Source organism: Rattus rattus, chromosome 18, assembly GCF_011064425.1.
Source record: "Rattus rattus isolate New Zealand chromosome 18, Rrattus_CSIRO_v1, whole genome shotgun sequence".
Lineage (NCBI taxonomy): Eukaryota > Metazoa > Chordata > Mammalia > Rodentia > Muridae > Rattus > Rattus rattus.
This window is the reverse complement of record NC_046171.1, coordinates 9,555,050-9,575,056: the sequence shown is the minus strand read 5'-3', so window position 1 is coordinate 9,575,056 and position 20,007 is coordinate 9,555,050. Positions and strand designations below refer to the sequence as shown.

At 47.7% G+C, this 20,007-nt stretch overlaps 1 protein-coding gene across 4 annotated transcripts; it reads left to right on the top strand.

The window, feature by feature from the left end:
• Positions 1-1,861: 1,861 nt before the first annotated feature.
• Positions 1,862-18,321, top strand: LOC116887701 (E3 ubiquitin-protein ligase TRIM39). Of its 4 annotated transcripts, XM_032889299.1 has the most exons (11): positions 2,098-2,195; positions 4,438-4,895; positions 6,120-6,215; positions 10,588-10,818; positions 12,359-12,381; positions 12,863-12,978; positions 13,508-13,692; positions 16,520-16,620; positions 16,720-16,802; positions 17,914-18,039; positions 18,191-18,321. In XM_032889299.1, exons 2-11 carry the CDS (start codon positions 4,443-4,445, stop codon positions 18,274-18,276), a joined length of 1,500 nt encoding a protein of 499 aa, XP_032745190.1. In that variant the 5' UTR covers positions 2,098-2,195; positions 4,438-4,442; the 3' UTR covers positions 18,277-18,321. The 4 variants fall into 4 exon arrangements, with proteins under 4 accessions (XP_032745186.1, XP_032745188.1, XP_032745190.1 ...); XM_032889295.1 differs by lacking the exons at positions 16,520-16,620; positions 16,720-16,802; positions 17,914-18,039; positions 18,191-18,321 and having other exon boundaries at positions 1,862-2,195; positions 13,484-15,384; XM_032889297.1 differs by lacking the exons at positions 12,359-12,381; positions 12,863-12,978; positions 13,508-13,692; ... (2 more) ...; positions 17,914-18,039; positions 18,191-18,321 and adding an exon at positions 11,260-12,344 and having other exon boundaries at positions 1,862-2,195.
• Positions 18,322-20,007: the final 1,686 nt, after the last annotated feature.

Here is a 20,007-nt window from a genome sequence, read left to right as displayed (position 1 = left end):
CGGTGTGTGCCGGGTTTCCAGCTACGTGAGCTGTCAAACTATGCTGGGACGGACTTTGGTGACAGTGTCTTTGAGTTATTTCTGTTCTTGTAAGTAACTCCTCACCCATATTCCTCTAAATAACCCTAATAAAGCTCATGCTTCCCCCACATCAGACTTCAGTGGTACCCATACTTTGGTCTGGGTCAACTCACTGAGGTGACAGGCATGTGTTTATGTCCCCAGAAAAGGCCTGTCTCACAACAGAGGGACAAGCTACCTACCCATCCAGTAGTGTGAATATGCATCCTAGCATTAACTCCGCCTGAGTCCATTACATCTGTACCATCAGGCATTCCCTCCACATCAACTCACTCCCTTCCACAAAAATCTTCATCCCAGATTCAACACTTCCAAAAGCAAGGAGTGTTAGCATTTTGTCTAGGCTCTGCCCCAGTTACCTGGCAACAGCCAGGTGTGCCTGACTCACTATAAAAGGGGTTTGCCCCCTGCATACTCTCTTGCCTTCTTGCTCTCCCTCTGTCCTCTCACCCCTTCCACCTCTCCATTCCCTTCCCCCATCTCCACATGCTCCTGGCCAGTCTCTACTTCTCTACTCTCTCTGCCTTTCTCTGTCTCTACTCCCTCAACTCCCCTCCCCATAATAACAAACTCTATTTTATATTATACTGTCATGTGGCTGGTCCCTCAGGAGTAAGGGATGCTTCAGCATGGGCCCACAAAGGCACCCCCTCCCTCCACACCCGACTACACATCTGCCAAACATATTCCTTCTCTCCTTATCTTTTTATAAAACACAAGAAGGAAGCCATAGTGCAAGCCTGGAGTCCATCCACAAGCTCCATCTGTTCTCCAGGGGAAACTTAAACGGAGGTCTACAAAGAGAAAAAAAAAAAAAAACAGGCTTTGGTCCCCACCCACTGTTTACTGAGCACTAGCTGCAAAACACTGGACCAGACAGAGCAGGTTTTCCACACCCCAGCCAGGGAAAGCATTTCACAGAATGTCAGCTCTGATGGCGCTTCCTGGTTGTCAATTTGTCTCTATCTGGAAGGAACTACAATCCGGAATCGGAGGACAAGCCCTGTAATCCAGATCGTAAGGCTAGAAGACACAAGTTTCTGATCTGAATCTTCACATGAAAAGTTTAGGACCAGGCAAGGCAGTAGCTGCCTTTAATCTCAGGGAAAACTGAGGCAAAGAGATTCACTGAGTTCAAGGTCAGCCTGGGACAAAGCAAATCCCAGATCCAGGCACGGTGGCACACACCTTAATCTGGGCCACTCCTTCTGCTGGAAGTCTACATAAGGACATCGGAGGAAGGAAGAGTCTCTTCGCCTGCTTGCTGAAACAACTAGCTTCGTGGGACTTCCCATTCACCGCTGCCCACTGTTGAGTCAATATGTCTACAGCCTGTAAGTCACCACAATTAGAGAAAGAATGAGAGTGAGTGAGTGAGTGAGAGAGAGTGAGAGAGAGAGAGATTCAGATTCCGTAAATTCTGTAACTATAGAGAACCCTAATTCATCAGCGAACTAGAGTAGAGGATAGGGCGCATCTCGGTCCACAGCCAAGATAACTTACCTACTACTGCTTCACCGTAATGCTAAATGCTAAACCTCAGCCAGTCGGAAGTGACGTGCAACACGGCCTCTCAGGTCAGCCACGTAATCCAACGCCGCCTTAAACTGCCACCCTCCCCCCATAATCGACCGGGAGACCGGGAAAGTGTGGCCCAAAGCCCACAACCCGTAGCCGCCCAGGCCTCTGCGGCTCCCAGCCCCACCGAGGACCAGCTTGAGCCTCCGCGGGCTCGCTGACACAGCCATGGCGCGCTGCCCGCCATGGGTTTCGGCGTCTCACTATGCGCATGCGCGGCCCTCCGTCTCCCGGGGACCGCTCCGGTCACCTGGGCGCCAGCACCTCAGCCACCCGACGCGGCGAGTTCCCTCTCGCCCGGTACTCGCCGCGCAGGCCCTCGCCTCCGGCTTCCTGCCGCCGCCCGCCACAGGCCCGACTAGGTCGGGGCACGGCGGCTCGGCGCGGTGCAGCTGTCTTCCATAGCCGCAGCGCGGCTTCCGCTTCCGGCGAGTATTGTGTGTCGCGCCGCGGGGCGGGGGTGAGGGGAGGAGGAAGGAGGGAGGCAGTGCTCCGGCGGCTCCGCGCCCGGCACTCCGGGACCCGGAGCCGGGAAGGTAGGTGCTGCGCCGCCGCCACAAGGGTCCCGGAGCCGGCTTCAGCCGGCCGGCTCCTCACGCCGCCGCCCTACGCCCGGCGAGCGCGTCAGCCGTCCGGCGCGCAACTACAGCTGCCTCCGCCCGCCTCGGGCCCGGAGGACGTTTGCCGCCCCGGCGACGTCAGCGCGTCCGGCGTTGCTTGGCTACCCCGCCGTTCCCCTGTCCCGCTGCCTTTGGTCTCCCCGGGTGAAACTGACGCAGTCACCGCGGGTCTGGGCTGCGACATGGCAGCGGGCATCCCACCTTCACGTCACACCTCTCCCTCACTTAGACACGCATTCGTTTCTCCCTGCCAACCACGACGTATGCCCCCTCACTCTGGTCCTATGCTCCCGATATGGCAGCAGAAGATGGAGACCGGGTGGGACAGGAGTTGTGGCCAGTGCTTGAGAGAGGCTCCTGAGGTGGTACCCAACAGTGATAAAAGGCAAAACGTGGACAACTCTAACGTTGTTACTTCCACTGAGACAGAGTAATGGAGAGGAAGGACCAAGCCAGAGGAGCAAAAGGCCATATTATGGCTGCCCTCTACAGCACATCCACACCACCCCCAGTTCCAAATCCTCTCCGTTCTTCACTAACCTTGAGCCCATTTCTCTGTCATACCATCTATTTGCTAATTAGATACATGCCGGTCTCTTAAGTGTGGATATGACTCAATTTTAGGTGAGGGTGCCATTTAATATCAGTAAGATTGGGGAGGAGGCTGAGTCACTAGTCAAAAACTGGATTCTAATGGGCAGAGAAGAAATCATCCAACTGAACTTATCTGGATCAATTTCTTCTATCCATTAAAAGGAGATAAGTTGCCAACTCCTACTTAACTCTCCCATTTGTACAGTCAGTATACAGAAATAATCATTGTTGCCCCCAGTTCATTACATGGCCACTTTTCCCGTCAATGGGTAGACCTACCAGACCTACATCCTTTTGGGGCAGAACGGAAAGTAGGGGTTATGTGGCCAGATAAATTAACTTAGGTGTTGATAGTTTAAGGATGGCGTGTGGACCAGCTATGTATCTAAGAGAGCTTTGGTTGTCTCTTCCCACCCACTTATTTATTGAGACCAAGTGGTTATGTTAACTTAGGCTGGCCTCAAGCTCCTGTTAACTTAGGCTGGTCTCGAGCTCCTGAGGCTCCTGCCTTTGTAAACATGTGCCACCTGGTATCAACCAGACCTAGCTAATTTCCTTCCTAATCACTCCACTGAACAGCCAAGGAGTTTAGTTACTGGTAGTGACTTTGAAAGACTGAAGTCACCACTGAACATTTAGAATGGACTCTCCAGAAAGCTGTTGCCCTCCACTCAACGGTTCTCTCTCAGAGCTGATGTGTATGTGTTGCTTTGCAGCCATTCCAGCTGCACACAGATGAGTGACAGTAACATCTTCTCCAAGAAGAGAATGTTCGTTCTTTGGGCTAGTTTGGTGAGAGGAAGAACTAGCTCACGTTTCCCTGAAAAGAAAGCGTGTTGCTGTAGCTTAACTCATCCAGTGTATTGCCCTTTGAAAAAGAGCAGCTCAAGGTTAGACTCTACAGTAATAAAGCTTCTATAAGACTATAAGAAGTAGTTTTGGGTTCTTTGATGTTGGCGCAGTGCTCGTATATAAAGTTCTTTAAAAATTCTAATGGGTTCTAGGGCCATTTAAAAAAAAAAAAACTTGAAAAATACTGTATTTGTTTAACAAGATCTTACTCTACAGCCCAGGCTAGTCTCATCCTTATATTGATTCTCCTGCCTCACAGTGAGCCACCACGCCCAGCTAAAATCCTAACACTTTGGCTTATATCTCAATTCCCGTGGTTCCCTCTCTCTAGAAATAAGAGCTCTATGATTCCAGCTAACCTAGAACTCATTGTGTAGCCAAGGATGTCCTTCAGCTGATGACAGTCCCCCCTGCCTTGACCTCAAAAATGCTGGGGCTATAGGTTTGAGTCACCACATCAGGCTCCTTTTCATCGTTGGTAATGAGAAGGCAGAGGTAGAGAGATTCTGGGCACTGCTGATATTTGCTGACTCAAAAAAAATGCAGGCATGGGGAGAAGTCACAAACACCGTAAACAGACCAACCGGTGAAAAAGGTGGAGATGGGAGAATGCCAAGATGGGGCTACATCCGGAAGTATGGCTTACTGGGAGCTAATGTCAGGAAACAAAGTAACCCTCCAACTAACACTTCTCTCTCCCCCTGCCTCCAAGTTATAATGGCAGAGACAAGTCTGTTAGAGGCTGGAGCCTCTGCAGCCTCCACAGCCGCTGCTCTGGAGAACTTGCAGGTAGAGGCAAGCTGTTCTGTGTGCCTGGAGTACCTGAAGGAGCCGGTTATCATTGAATGTGGGCACAACTTCTGCAAAGCGTGCATTACCCGCTGGTGGGAGGACCTAGAGCGGGACTTCCCTTGCCCTGTCTGTCGGAAGACATCCCGATACCGGAGCCTCAGGCCTAACCGACAGCTAGGCAGCATGGTGGAAATAGCCAAGCAGCTCCAGACGGTCAAGCGGAAGATCAGAGACGAAAGCCTCTGCTCCCAGCACCATGAACCCCTTAGCCTTTTCTGCTACGAAGACCAGGAGGCTGTCTGTCTGATATGTGCAATTTCCCATACCCACCGGGCCCACACGGTCGTGCCGATGGACGATGCTACACAGGAGTACAAGGTAGGCAACCGGGCCCGTGACTCGACGCGTGCGTGGGAGGGGGAAGCAGCTGAGAATATGTACTCTCTGAGTAAGGCTACCATTGTTCCTCTGTATTTCCCTCAGAACTCTATCACGGGTATTCGGTACAACTGTCAGTTGTCCACAAGAACTGTGAGGAGTGCCCCAAATTTTCTGTAACTTACTGCAATGATATTGAGACTTCCCAGTTTAGTATGTACTGACTTGGAATATAACATTTTAAATAAATGAGTAGAACCACATGAAGATCTGAAAAATATTTTAGAAGAACTAAAACGACTTTGACTTCATTTATGCCCTTTTACTTGTTTCTAAGTGGGTAGGTTTGAATAGAAGCACAGGTTTGAAGGAATATCAAGGCAGGTATGGTAATACAACACACTCACAATCCCCACACTCAGAAGGTGGGAGCAGAAGGATCAGGAGTTTAAGGAGCATGGCTACACGTTTGAGACCAGCCTGGACTGCTGGCCTACTCGTAAAATAACAATAACAAATAAATAAAGCTCCAAAGGTGGCTCTGGCAGGAGGAGGGTGTAGCCCGGTACTGGAGACTGTTCTTTCTTGGATACTTTCATGGATCCCCACCACCCCCAGAACAAACAAACAAAAAGCCAGGTAACTTCAAATGTGATAGGCAGTTGTCCATAAGAAAATAGAGTGGGAACAGGCGCAGGCGATGACAGCTAGACTACTAGGTTCAGGGGAACGTCAGGTGAGCCACGGCATGATGGTGACTAACGACAGAAAGGAGGATCCACAAAACGTCGGCATGACATCTCCAGCTCTAGACCAAGAAGTAATGAAATTAAATAACTAAGGAATGGAGAACGTGCCTCAGGTAGAGCACTTGCCTAGCATGCTGGAGGCCCTGGGTTTGACCTAAGTACTTCAAGGGAAGAATGGTCGGGGCTAGAGGATGGCTTAGCAGTAAGAGTGTGGACCAATCTGGCAGATCACCTGAGTTTGGTTCCCAGATGGCCCTTCCATAGCCTATAACTTCAGTTCCACGAGATCTGATGCTCTCTGGCTTCCCTGGGCACTGGCACACACACATGCACATACACTCAAGCAAACCTTACACGTGACTAAAAATAAATCTTTATCAACAGCACAAGGAATAATAAGTAGGTTAACCTCTTGAGTAATGGATGCACCAACTAACTCCAAATGTCACCTCTCCTGCTTTCTCCCAACCCTCAGGAGAAACTTCAGAAGTGCCTGGAGCCCCTGGAACAGAAGCTGCAGGAGATCACCTGCTGCAAAGCCTCAGAAGAAAGGAAACCAGGGGAACTCAAGGTAAAGCTTTTACTTAAAGAAGTACTTTTTAAATAAACAAGTTGCTTCACTGCTTGGCTGACCATTTGCCTATGAGCAAGTCAGCAACCCTTTGAGTCCTCTGCCAGTGAGCAGGAGAACTGCTGTTCTCTCACAGCGGCATCTCATCAGGGTTTCCATTAAACATGTAGGTATGTTACTTATCCTGAGTTAAGTTCTGAGAACGGTGTAAGAAATGAAGAAAGGTTGAGGTCTTCCTAGTGTTACTTAAATTAAGATCAAGGTAAGAAACATTGTAAAAATTACAGAAGTGCTATTTGTTTCCTAAAAACAGTGGTTTTTATTAGAAAGGTGTCAGAACTGGAAAAAAAAAAATTGAAGAAAGGGAGCTGGGGAGATGGCTCAGTGGATAAAGGTGCTTGCTCTGTAAGCATCAAGACCTGAAGCCCACACGGAGGTAGAAAGAAGAGTAAATCCAGAGTTGACATCTGACTTCCACATGTGCACTGACTGTGTCCCACGTGCTCACCTACTCATTGTGAATATGCACACACTCACACATACATATTATATATATAATAAGTACATTTTAAATAAATAGACAAAACATTTTATTTCCTTGCCCACTATTCTCCTCTTCTCACTCCCAAGCAAGGAAAGAGGCTCTCATAAGAATGCAGCGATGGGAACTTAGAGGTGTTGAAGGAAAGAGAATTTTATTTGCAAAGTCCACAGGGGAGATAGGGAGGAGCTATTGTTTGTTTTTAATTATTCTTTTTCCCTGTTTTTGTGTATGGATATTTCCCCATGGTTACCAATGGTTGCAAGTGTCATGCGGATGGATGCTGAGATTCAAACTCAGGTCCTTTAGAAGAACAAACACCCAATGCTTTTAAATTTTCCAGCCCCAAAGAACCACATTCTTTTCATTTGTTTGAGATGGAGTCTCACTATATACCTTCACTGGCCTGGAACTCATTATGTAGACCAAGTCGACACCAAACTCAACAAAGATCTACCTTCCCAGGTGCTGGGACTAAAAGCATGCACCATAACACTTGGCTTAGAACTACATCCTTAAAATTAAGTAAGCTGATGTAATGTTGATTCATTGCCAGAATGTCTGTCCCCTCCTCAGCCTCCACCTGTGCAGTTCCCAATAAAATGCCATGACAAGAAAGTAACCTAAGGGAGAAACATCTTCTTTTAGAGGTAGGAGTCTGTAATGGCAGGGAAGGCAGGGTATAGCTGCAGGAACAAGAAGCCGGCAGATAAGATTTTTCACCCTACACAGGAAATAGAGCAAACAGGAAATAGGGTAAGGCTATAAACCCTCAAAGCTGCCCCCCAACATACTTCCTCCAGCAAAGCTCCACCTCCCAAAGGTTCTATCACCTTTGCAAAGGTCCCAAGGGCTACCAACTGTGGAGACAAATACATGAGTATTCAAATACATGAACCTGTGGAGGGCATTTCTTTTTTACACCATAATAGTATTTTAACCAAAGTATAGTTAAGTTGTTGTTTTCAATTATTAATTTTTATTCAGTGTCCTTTAAGACTGCAATTCAAAACATTCCTTTTATGACTATTTGAATTCATCTTCCTCCCCTTTTAGCCCCTTGCTTTCCTCTCATCCCAGCCCCCAGAACTAGATTCATTAACCCCTTTAAAACAGTTCATAGGAGCAAGACTTGGAACACATTCATCTAATCCCAATAATCAGGAGACTAAGACAGGAGGGTTGCAAGTGAGGCCAGCCAGACTATAGAAAGACCCTGTCTCAAAAATACAAACGTTTTAAAATGTATGGAGTCTGAGGGTATGGCATCAGTCCCCAACGCAGTTGACAAAATACAGGTTCGTGAGCTAGGCATGATGGTGCACACCTGTAACCAGAGGAGGCTAGGGCAGGAATCCCCAGTACCCGAATCACAAATTCACAGCCAGCACAGACCAGCTGGGCTGTTTAGTAAGATTGGCTCTCCTGGGTGGAGTTTATAACTAGCTATGCTGAAATCAACATTTTTAAAGTGAAAATTCGGATAAGATAGCCTACCGATATAATTTTAAAGCAACTGTCATAGCCAGTAGCATCAGAGTGATTTTTAATTTTTTTTTATGATAGATTTTCACACTGTGGGTCTGGCTGGCCTGGGACTCACAGAGATCTGTCTGCCTCTACCTCCTAAATACTGAGATTAAAGGTATGCACACCACTCCCAGCTAAAAGTGATTTTGAATACTAATCCGATCTGTGACTGTTTGATCCCGACTTCCCTAAAAGCCCCTGCAGGGTGGTCCTGTGCTTGCACCTTATGTGACACTATGAATGTGCCAAGTATGGGCTCCTTCTGAGCACATGTGCGTCCAACACTGCAAGCAGCCGTGCTCTTGGTGACAAGGTGAAGTCTAAGAGAAGCAACATAATACAGTGTTCTTTTTTTTTTTTTAAGGTTTATTTTTGTCTGTGTGTGTTTGTATATGTGTGCACACACAGCAATGAACACGTTCTCTCAGAGAGAGAAGTCGACAAACCAGGTTCCCTGGCAATAGAGATATAGGCAGTTATGTATGACCTCGTGTGAGCGCTGGAAACCCAGCTCCGGTCTGGAAGAGAAGCAAGCTTTCTCTGGTTTGTTTTTCAGTGACACAGATAGGGTTTGTGTGTTACAGAGCCCTGGCTATCTGAACTCACTTTGCAAACCAGACTGGCCTTGAACTCAAGATTCCAACCCGTAGGCCTGCCTCTGCCTCCGGGCTTTAAAGGTGTGGGCCACCACACCCAGCCAAGGAAGCAAGCATTGTAAACCATTTAAACCACTGAGTCGATTCTCTGGCCCCTAAAACGTACTCCTAAATGAGTACGATTCGTCAGGAGTGCTCATAACACCACAGATGTTGAGTCTGTGCAGGACCAAGGTGAGAGTGCAACCTGCCATTGCCTACCTGAGACAGCAGCTAGTGACCCTGTAAGGGAAGCTAGTCTGCCATCTGCTTGGCGTAACTTCAGATCCACAAAGTTCTGAGGCTCAAAGGCTTTTGTGTGTCACACTATCCTTGAGCCTGAGCCCTACCTCTCTGTCCCTGTCCACATGCTTCACTTTCAGTCAAGCACTTGAGACTCCTACACTGGGGAAGGTCACTTGCAGGAAGGCCTAGGGAAGGGCATGTGGATAACCCTCAGAAAGTGGTATAGCAGCTCTTTTGGGTCCTAGACTCTCAAACTTTAAGAATATTTGTTAAAAGTAAAAATGTATATTGATGCAAAAACATGTTTCAGATTTTATACAACTAATTTACTAAAGTATCTGGAATCTGATCTAGAGTGGGGACTTCTCCGGCAACATAAAAAACAACTCTCGTATAAATAAGAATTTATTCTAGAACTAAAACTGAGAGACCATGGCCTTGAAACACATATTTAGGTCACCCCAGATTCCATGTTTCAACTTGGAAACAGATTCATGAAGTTTTCATAGTAATAGAACAAAGAAACCCAGAAAGCAAGGCACCTTTGAAGTGCCTTGGTAGAAACAGTAAATAGAAAAAACTTGGTAGTTACAGCAAAGTCATCAGCTACAGGCCCAGCCTCAAGCTGTCTGATGACACTTCATCCTCTGGTTGCTGAAAACTGGGGATCGATTAATACATTTATCCTTTTAATCTGGTCATTACAGAATGTTAGGTCCAGCACAGAAGTAGTCAAGGAAAGGGCTATTTAGGAGGCTAAAGGTAGCCCAAGATAAAATCTAGGCCTGCAACGGTCCAACCTGTCCATAGCACTGCCATTCTGACCACACACAGCTTCTTTCCGGGGTTCTCAGTCATCTCAGAAGTGACTTAGGCTGTTTAACATAGTTTAAAAAAGCAAACAAACAGTGACCAAAGTAAGTTCAGCCCTAACGTCAGAATATATGCTTTGCATCAACTCATGAGACTGTTGCTGGTTCTGCTCGTTTCTTATGTATTCTCTTGTTTTCATCAGGTTAGTGTCTCACAGTTCTAATGATGGCAATCTTTGACTTCCTCCTGTCCTTCATCAGATTGTATAAGCCAAACATCAAAGTAGAAAATAGCAAAAATATCCATGTCCATAACTGGGTGTCATCACATCATTGATTAAATCTTGAATGTGTTTATTAAAATATAAAGGGTTAATTTAGGCTAAAAACAAACACACAGTCCAAGTACTGATTGTTTTAGATCTTCCCACTGGTTTGCACTGTGAGTTGTCTGTTGGAGGCGTGCAGGTAACAGTGTCCTGTACAGGAAGAGAAGCAAGTGTGGTGCTAAAGTCTTCCCAGTGGCAAAGAAGTCTGTCCTGAGCCTGGTGGATGGGGGAGAGACTCCCTGTACCTTCTGATCCTGATAGCATCCTCCCTTTTGTCAGAGACTGGTAGAGAGCCGCCGGCAGCAGATCCTAAAGGAGTTTGAGGAGCTGCACAGGCGACTGGACGAGGAACAGCAGACGCTGCTTTCCCGGCTGGAGGAGGAAGAACAGGACATTCTACAGAGACTTCGAGAAAACGCTGCTCACCTTGGGGATAGGCGCCGGGACCTTGCCCACTTAGCTGCTGAGGTGGAGGGCAAGTGCTTACAGTCAGGCTTCGAGATGCTTAAGGTTCGACCTTTGCTCCTGTACAGCCCCTCAGGTTAAACACAGTCTAGCTTCCTGTGGGCCATGCTGTCAGTAATGTACGCCCTCTTAATCTGTTTCTGTAATCCAGGTTTTTCTTGCAGGTGTGTGCTAAGGTGTTTTCCTGGAGTGGGCAGCGCAGATCTCTACCCTCCCTTCCGTTCCTTTGGGTTTGGGTAGTTGGTTTTCTGCTTCAGGGGGTGGGGGAGGGAGTTGTTTTTTCTTTTTTTGTTTTTTCTAGACAGGGCTGTCTTATATAACAGCCCTGGCTGTCCTTGACTCAATTTATTGACCAAGCTAGCCTCAAACTCACAGAGATCCACCTGCCTCTGCTTTCTGAGTGCTGGGATTAAAGACATGCACCACCATACCACGCCCGATTTTTTTTTTTTTTTTTACATCCTTAATATCCTTCTGTCTTTTCAGAAATTATGTGCTTGAAGCTAGAGAGATGGCTCAGTGGTCAAGAGCACCGGCTTCTCTTGAAGACCAAGTTTAGTTCTCAGCACCCACATGGCAGCTTGCAAACCTCTGTAACCACAGCTCCAGGGGTTCTAATAACCTCTTCTGGCCTTTTCAGACATTGCTTGCACATGGTGCACATATATACATGCAAGCAAGCAAGACACTCATACACAAGTCTTTTTCTAAAATGTATATAATTTGTACCCCAAAAAAATTATTTTTTCAGAAGATAAAAGTCTGTTCTACTTAGAGATAAACTGTGCACTCAATTTGTAAATGCAGTTATCATTGCTTTCCAGTCCTGGAACTCAGTGTGCCCAGTGCCCAGAGCGGGGTTGGGTAGAAACATAAAGGGTACTGAATATGTTGACGGTGTGAAGTAGTCAGACCACTGCTACCTCTAAAACACGTAAAGTAGTCTTGCTCTCTTAAGCAGATTTCCTCTCAGAAAAGATCACTGGCATTTGAGTCGGTGAAGCTTCACTGCTCATTTACATGTACATTCTGTGTTACTTAGTGTCTACCCCTGTGTCTTGATTTGTGTGTGCTTTGCTAACCGCATTAAACTGGAAATTCTGCAGGGTGAGATTCATTGTGTTTGTCATCTGGATCCCAAGGAGTCTCAATCAGGATTGATATAAATTAGTGTTTATTAACCAGTGCTCTAGACAAGGAAGTCCAGACCGTGGTGGGAAGTGTCCTGTGCCACCAGGCTGGCATTGTCTTACTGATCTTCATGACGCAGAGGTGTGTGGTTGGATTCGGAGGACAAAGCAAAGAGCAGATACAACCTCTGTCCCATGCCAAGGAGCCTGCAGTGTCTTTGAGGAACAAAGTCAAACATACAGGAAACCATTTTGAAGTGATATTACCACGGTTTGTGATGGCCAGCAGTTATGGCATTCCACAAGACACAAACTGGGTCCCTCAGAGTGGGACCCTCAGTTTGCCTGGTGCCTAGTTTGCAGATCTAGAACTGTAGAGAAGAGGGAGAACCTTTTTGCCATCATGTTCCATGAAACCTAGGACCAATCTTACTTTCTTTTCTCTTTTCCTCTAGGATGTGAAAAGTACCCTAGAAAAGTAAGTGACTCCGTGTCTCTGGGTTTCCTCTAGGCTTAGAGACTGGGTTTAGTAATGACTTGGAGAAAGGAAGAAAGGGGAAGTCATACAATGTATGAGTCAGATATGGAGAAGGATGGGCCATTGGGAGTGATAAGTCTTCACCTCCCTTTGACATCAGGCTGTGCTTGGCCAGCGCAGTGAGAACAGCCACGTTCTGCGTGCCTGCGTGCCTGCAGCTGTGCAAACAAGATGGCAGAAGAGGTGGGGAGCACAGGAGCACAAGTAGTGGAGGATGTCTGTCCATGCATGAACGTGAGGCTCATACTTAAGATGCAGATCTGTCAAGGGGACCACATAGCTCTCTGGGTACAGTAAAAGGAGGAAGGAAAGTGGGAGAGGTCTAGGTCTACTTTTCAGTAAAGATGACGCCACTTACACATTCAGGTGGCTACAGCGCCCCGCCTCTGTTCTGACTTTCTTTATCTCCCATCCTTCCTAGATGTGAGAAGGTGAAGACCATGGAGGTGACTTCAGTATCTATAGAGCTGGAAAAGAACTTCAGCCATTTCCCCCGGCAGTACTTTGCCCTAAGGAAAATTCTTAAACAGCTAATTGGTGAGTTGTTCCCAGAAGGACACTGGCAGAGGGCATGCAGAGGACTGGAGAGTGCAGATCCTTCCCGTGAGCTTCCCTCCTCTTAGGCCCACTCCACCTTCCCCCATCACCAGCTTTCCGTCTCACCTGAATCCTAGAGTTCAGAGAAGCCTTGGGTGTCATCAGCTCTAAATAGGGACCGAAACATGGTCACTCGTCAGGTGACCATGGGCATTTACCATCTCAGCCATGAAAGTGAAAGGGGACATCGTGAATATTTATGCTGGGAAAAGCAATCAGAAAGCAGCACTATTTCAGGATGCAAGTTCCTGTTCGTCCTCCCCCAGCCCCTACCGCCCACTTGATATGGCTCCTTATCTCTGGCCCTCCCTTTCTCTTCTCCATACAGCAAAAGCAAGCATGATTTGAGGTTAGGCAACCCACAGTGTTCTGGGGACCTTGCAGGAGGTCCAGGGAGGCTGGGAAAGTGAGGCAGGGATGTTTAGCTATTCCCATCCTCATCTAGCTCCACTCTGGCTTCTTCCGCCAGCGGATGTGACCCTGGACCCTGAGACGGCTCATCCTAACCTTGTCCTGTCAGAGGATCGGAAAAGTGTCAAGTTTGTGGAGACAAGACTCCGAGACCTCCCTGACACACCACAGCGTTTCACTTTCTACCCTTGTGTCTTAGCTACTGAAGGCTTCACCTCAGGTCGACACTACTGGGAGGTGGAGGTGGGTGACAAGACCCACTGGGCAGTAGGAGTATGCCGGGACTCTGTGAGCAGGAAGGGTGAACTGACTCCACTCCCTGAGACTGGCTACTGGCGTGTGCGGCTGTGGAATGGGGACAAGTACGCAGCCACCACCACGCCTTTCACCCCTTTGCACATCAAGGTGAAACCTAAGCGGGTAGGCATATTCCTAGACTATGAGGCTGGCACACTGTCTTTTTACAACGTCACAGACCGCTCACACATCTACACCTTCACTGATACTTTCACTGAAAAACTTTGGCCCCTCTTCTACCCAGGGATCCGAGCTGGTCGGAAGAATGCTGCACCACTTACCATCAGACCCCCAACGGATTGGGAATGACAAGAGATGCAGTTGAATTGGGGTGAGGCAGGGTCAAGAGCAGCGGGCCTTCCTAACTGGCCCACTGGAAAACCTTGGTGTCTGCGTGGTTCCAGTCTTGAGCCATCTTGAGAAACCACCTCGTCTGTGGGATGGTTTGTGTGAAGGAGAAAGATAGGACTGGGCTGCATGACCAAGCACAGATGTGTCTCCCTCCTAACTAGTGGGAGTGTGGACTCCCAGGGTCCAGGTTTCCTAGTGCACAAGGACAGGTTGAGAAAGAAAAGGCTTTTCCAGAAACCAAGTCTATTGGAAAGGGTCTTAATTTGCCTAAAATGCAGGGAACAGAAACCTTTAAAGGCTTCTATGACTCAGAATAGCCTTGTTCCTTGTGGAAGTGCGTAGGGATCTGTACACATACCTCTGTGGAAGATGAGTGGCAGTGGCTGTCATGAGTCTAGGAGTTGAGGGGCTTTTCTGGGGGCAGAGATTGAGCATTAAAGTTAGGAGAAGAATCAGGGAAAAGGCTGAAGGAGTGTTTCTAGAAGTGAATGAAGGGAACTGAAGAGAACGGGGATTTCTTTGATCTCTTTTCTTAGGGTAATGTTAATCATTACCCTTAGGATTAGCCAGAGGTTCAGATCTGGAGAGAAGGAAAGGGTGGGAAGAAAGGAGAATCCGTGTCCCAAAGGCTTGGGTTATTCCTGGTTCCTGCAGTTGGCTGTCTCTAAAAAGTAGGCTCCTCTCGTCCCCTTCTAAAGGTGAGATGGAAGCGATTCTGCAAGACACACATCTGCCCTTCCATTGTTCCCAAGGCAGCTTGGAGAGGAGTCAGATGTTAAAGGAGACAGAACGGTGTAGCCAAAGCTCTGGCCTTAAAGAATGTTACCAAGTTGTCCACCTTGTCCCCTGGCTCAAATGTCTAAGGAAGGAAGGGAAGATAATGGAGTCTTTCTCACCCCATGACAGCAGGGTAGAAGAGGGTGGTTTGTGTTACAAAGGGCCAGATGACGGCTAAACCTCTGTTTCCATCCTCCACCCTTTGACATTCCCCTTTTCAGAGAATGTAAATTATCTTAATTTTAGGCCAAAATAAACGACCCATAGGGTACATATTTTGTCACAAAAGGTAACGTGATGCATGCCAAACCAAACAGCCTGGATTATCTGCTGCCTGGGTAATCTTCACACAAGACTGAGACAAGAAACTGCATTGAGGGCATTCAGTTCCTCCTACCACCTCAACAGGACTTTGTCCACTCTCCTCTTACCTTTGTGCCTTGACTGTGGTTCTTTGTGGCAAGATAATTTGGTTGGTGAAAATATGGAACAAAGGATCCACTAATGTGATCTCTCGAGTTGTGTGGTAATTTGGCAGTGGCCTTATGTGAGAATCGCTGGGTGTGGAAACTATGTTCTTGGGTCTCACCCTCTGTTCTTAATGGAAGTTTGAATGGGCTTAGGAAACCACATTTTAACACGCTCCCCTCATTTGAGTCTGAAGGCCCATACAAAATACCCAGGGTAAGTTTCAGCTAATTGCCTTACTCTGTGCTGGAAGCCTGGTTCTCCACCCATCCTGGCAGGGCCCTGAGACAAGAAGAGAACTCTTCTTCTCCTAACTTATACTGGTGTCCTCAACTTGAGATTTGGCATGGATCCCTCTTCTTCTGACCTTAGATGATCCTAACCAGTAACTGGGAATCAGAGGTAAACACCAAGCCAGGCTGAATAAATGAGAAAAGGTCAGAAGGGGGAGGGTGAAGTAGTTACTAATAGCAAAGAGACAGGCCATGCTGCTGCCTGTTTTTTTGTGGTATAAAAACTGCTGATGTAGCCAGCCCTTGGAATAGCAAGTGCCTTTAATAAGAAGTGAGAGAAAACTGATTTCTGAGGGTTAGCTCTTTGCCCGGGGATGTTTTGTCCTGTTTCCTTAATTCCTCCTGTGTGATCTGATAACTTTTTCACTTTCAGGCCACAGGCACCAATGCTTTTTATTTTCATGACAGGGTCTAGCAATATAGCCCATAATTCATAGCCTATAAGTTATGATAGTCCCACCTCAACCTCTCCCGTGATGAGATAACAAGAATATAGCACCAATTATTCTGGTTCTGTTAAGTTTAAGATCCTTTACCTGCTCCACTAGCTGCGCTGGGCCCTACCTAATATACACAAGAGGAATACCAAACTATGACTGCTTGCCAGGAAAGGATGCACACACAGGACCAGTGGGGTTGTTTGGTCTCTGATAAGGGCGGTGGCGGCGGGGCTGCGGTCCTCGCACTACAGCTCCCAGCAGACCTTGCGCACGTCTGGGGCGGGACATCCGTAAGGAGGGGCAGACACTCATGGCGGGCCAAGTGAAGGACCGGGAGGCCTTCCAGAGACTCAGCTTCCTTTACCAGGTGAGACAGCGCTCAGGGTGGGTGGCAGGCCCGTGCTGCGGCCCAGGAATGACCCGGATGGCCGTCCTTGTCCCCAGGCTGCACACTGCGTCCTCTCTCAGAACCCCGAGAACCTGGCACTGGCTAGGTTTTACTGCCACACAGAGAAGACCATCGCGAAGCGGCTGGTCCTACGGCAGTAAGGCAGGGACTGGCGGGCGGGACCCGGGGCGCATGCGAGCCGGCTGGCGAGCAGGCAGACAGACAGGCAGCGATCTCCTCTCCTCTCCTCACCCAGGGACCCCTCTGTGAAGAGGACGCTCTGTCGCAACTGCTCCTCTCTCCTCATCCCTGGCCTCACCTGCACGCAGCGCCAGAGACGTGAGTGCTGCCCCAGGGACACTTATGCGGGGACATGGAGGGCAGGGCAGTGCTCAGCAGCTTCTGGAGGTAGAGGCTTTTTGCAGCAGACTTATCCCTAAGACCATCTAAGACTACAGGACACTCCGTAGTTTAAAAACAATTCCCAGGGTGCATTAAGTACTACTTACTGGTTGAGTGGGTTGTGGAGGTCCACGCCTTTTATCCCAGCACTTGAGGTAGAAACAGGTGGATTTCATGAGTTTAAGCCGATCCTGACCTATATAATCCAGACCAGCCAGGGCTGCATAAAAGAAACCGTGTCTCAAACAAAAACATAACGTCTCTTTGCTTTTGGTTTTGATTTTTTTTTTTTTTTTTGACATAAGTGTCACGGTAGTCCAAGCAGGCCTCCAATTCCCTGCAGTCTCCCGCCCCGGCATCACTAGCTAGGATTACAAGCATGAGACAACACACCCAGCTACTGCTTCAACTGGTAGGAGTAGAGTGCTGAAGGTAGAGATAGGAAGGAAGGTATGTCGTGACATTGGGATTTCCACACGAGAAAATGTGTGCTCTTTAGGAACTTGGGAGATGCTTCATTGGATAAGGTTCCTGGTAAATTTAAGTATGAGGACCTGACTTCAGCTCTCCAGCACCTGTATACAAGCAGGTTGTAACCCCAGCCTTGGGAGCAGGTGAAGACAAAGATCCTGGTGGCCTCTCTGGCCAGGCAGTCTAGCTGAAGATACCGAGTTCCAGGTTCAGTGAGAGACCCTGTTCCAAAAGAACATGGTGGAATATGGTGAAGGAAGACACCCAAACTAGATTCTGTCCTCCACATATACCTACAAGAGTGCTCCTGTGTACACACATACGCATGCACTCATGCATATAACACTAACACGTATACATGTATGGACGGGAAACTAGAATGTTAAAGAGTTTGAACTTCGCTTCAGAGTTCCAAGATATTGTGGTATGTATACAGGCCTCCCACACACATCAAATCTGCATTCCAAGTGTAGATGGGATGGAATTTCTATTAATGGTGGAAGAAAAGCTGCATAAAAAAGGAAAACCTTTTTCTCAGAAGCCTGGACACTCTTCTCCTTTCCCATTTATGCCCCAGGCCGAAAGGGACAACGCTGGACAGTACAGACCTGTCTGACATGCCAGCGAAGCCAGCGGTTCCTCAATGACCCCAAGCATCTCCTCTGGGGTGACCGGCCTGAAGCCCAGTTGGAAAATCAGGCGGGTGAGTGGTGGTACAGAGGTCCCCAAGACCTCTGGGAGGTCCCCAAGAGAGAGGACAGTGGAGAGAGCTGAAAAGGAAGGGAGGTGAGCCTGATTAATGTAAGGGAATTCTTAGCAAGTTACTTCTTCTCTGATTCTCTTCCACCATCTAGATTTCAAACCGTCAGAGCCCCTGCCAAACATAGCTGACCTTTCCAAGGAGAACGTGCAGACTCAGGCTTTAAACACCACTGAATGAACTCATCCATTTTCCAGATAAATAAAGTTGAGTTGTTTGACTTTGTGCTCTGTGGTATTTCAACTGATTGTGTCATCTTCCTCTGTAGTTCTGTTTTAGTCACCGTAACCTCTCCTTACATCTTTGTAGCCTCCCACATAGGGAATCCCTAGATTCCATACACCACTTGGTCCCATTAAGCAGCCCCCGACTTAAGGCTCTAGGGCCCCTTTATCCCTGCATCCTTGTTTGGATGTACAATGCCTTGTTTGGAAATCAGTATTTCTTATAAGCTCATTGCCTCTACATTGAGGTGGCCCTGACTATTTATGGGTAACTTAGTGTGTGTGTGAAAGACGACACACAGTAGGTCATGCCCCAAATAGGATAATATCCAAACTTTGTTTTCTTCAAGGAACTCTTGCCCAGGCTGACCTAAACTTCCTATGTAGGCAGTGATAGTTTTGAACTTCTGATCCTCTGGCCTCCAGTTCTGGGATTACAGGCATTTACCAAAACAATTAGTTTTCATGTGGTGCTGGGCATTGAGCCGTGTGCATAGGCCGATCTGCGTCATCCCCAGCATAGAAGCAGGAAGACGAGTTTTGATTACATGGTTCAATCAAGAGATTCCCCTTGAGAAGGAAACCATCAGGATCAAGTTCAGGTGGGAAAAACAAAACAGAATCTGGAGTGCCGGAGAGGAAGCTTCCCAGTTAAGAACACTTGCTGCAATACATAGGCGAATGCCAGCAGCAAACCACTGAACTGAGAATGGGACCCCGGTTGAAGGAATCAGAGAAAGGACTGGAAGAGCTTGAAGGGGCTTGAGACCCCATATGAACAACAATGCCAACCAACCAGAGCTTCCAGGGACTAAGCCACTACCCAAAGACTATACATGGACTGACCCTGGGCTCCGACCTCATAGGTAGCAATGAATAGCCTAGTAAGATCACCAGTGGAAGGGGAAGCCCTTGGTCCTGCCAAGACTGAACCCCCAGTGAACGTGATTGTTGGGGGGAGGGCGGTAATGGGGGGAGGATGGGGAGGGGAACACCCATATAGAAGAGGAGAGGGAGGGAAGGGGATGTTGGCCTGGAAACAGGGAAAGGGAATAACAATCGAAATGTAAATAAGAAATACGTTAATAAAGAAAAAAATTTAAAAAAAGAACACTTGCTGCTTTTGCAGAGGACCAGGGTCTGGTTCCCAGCATCCACACAGGAGCTCACAATTACCCACAATTCCAGTTCTGAGGCTCTAACATCAGATCTCTGGGCTCCTGCACACACTGTGTGCTCTCACACATACACATGAATACAGTTCCCTCCTAAATCTTCGTGGTTTGTTTATGTTTTCTGGCTCTCCTGGGGGCCAGTTGCAGTTGTAGGCATATTCCAAGGACTACGGCAAAGACTCTCGGGCAGTGGTTATTATCAAACAGTACTTCAAATACAATAAACATTTGGTTCAGCCTGGCACCCCGATCAGCACTGTAGTCTTCAGCTGTTCAAGAGGCTGGGGCAAGACTAGCCCCTGAGCTTGAGAATCTGAGACTAGCCTGGATCAGACCTTATCTCCAAAAAGGAATTCTCAATTCCAGAGGATGCAGGTTAGGGTGTGCAAAAGTGGATTTCCTGCACCAAATATGAGAACAAGTACCTGGCGCACTACAGCTTTCTCAAGAGCCTCTGAGAGACTCTAAGATGTATGCCCGTTCAAAACTGAAAGATAACAAAATTAGTCCAT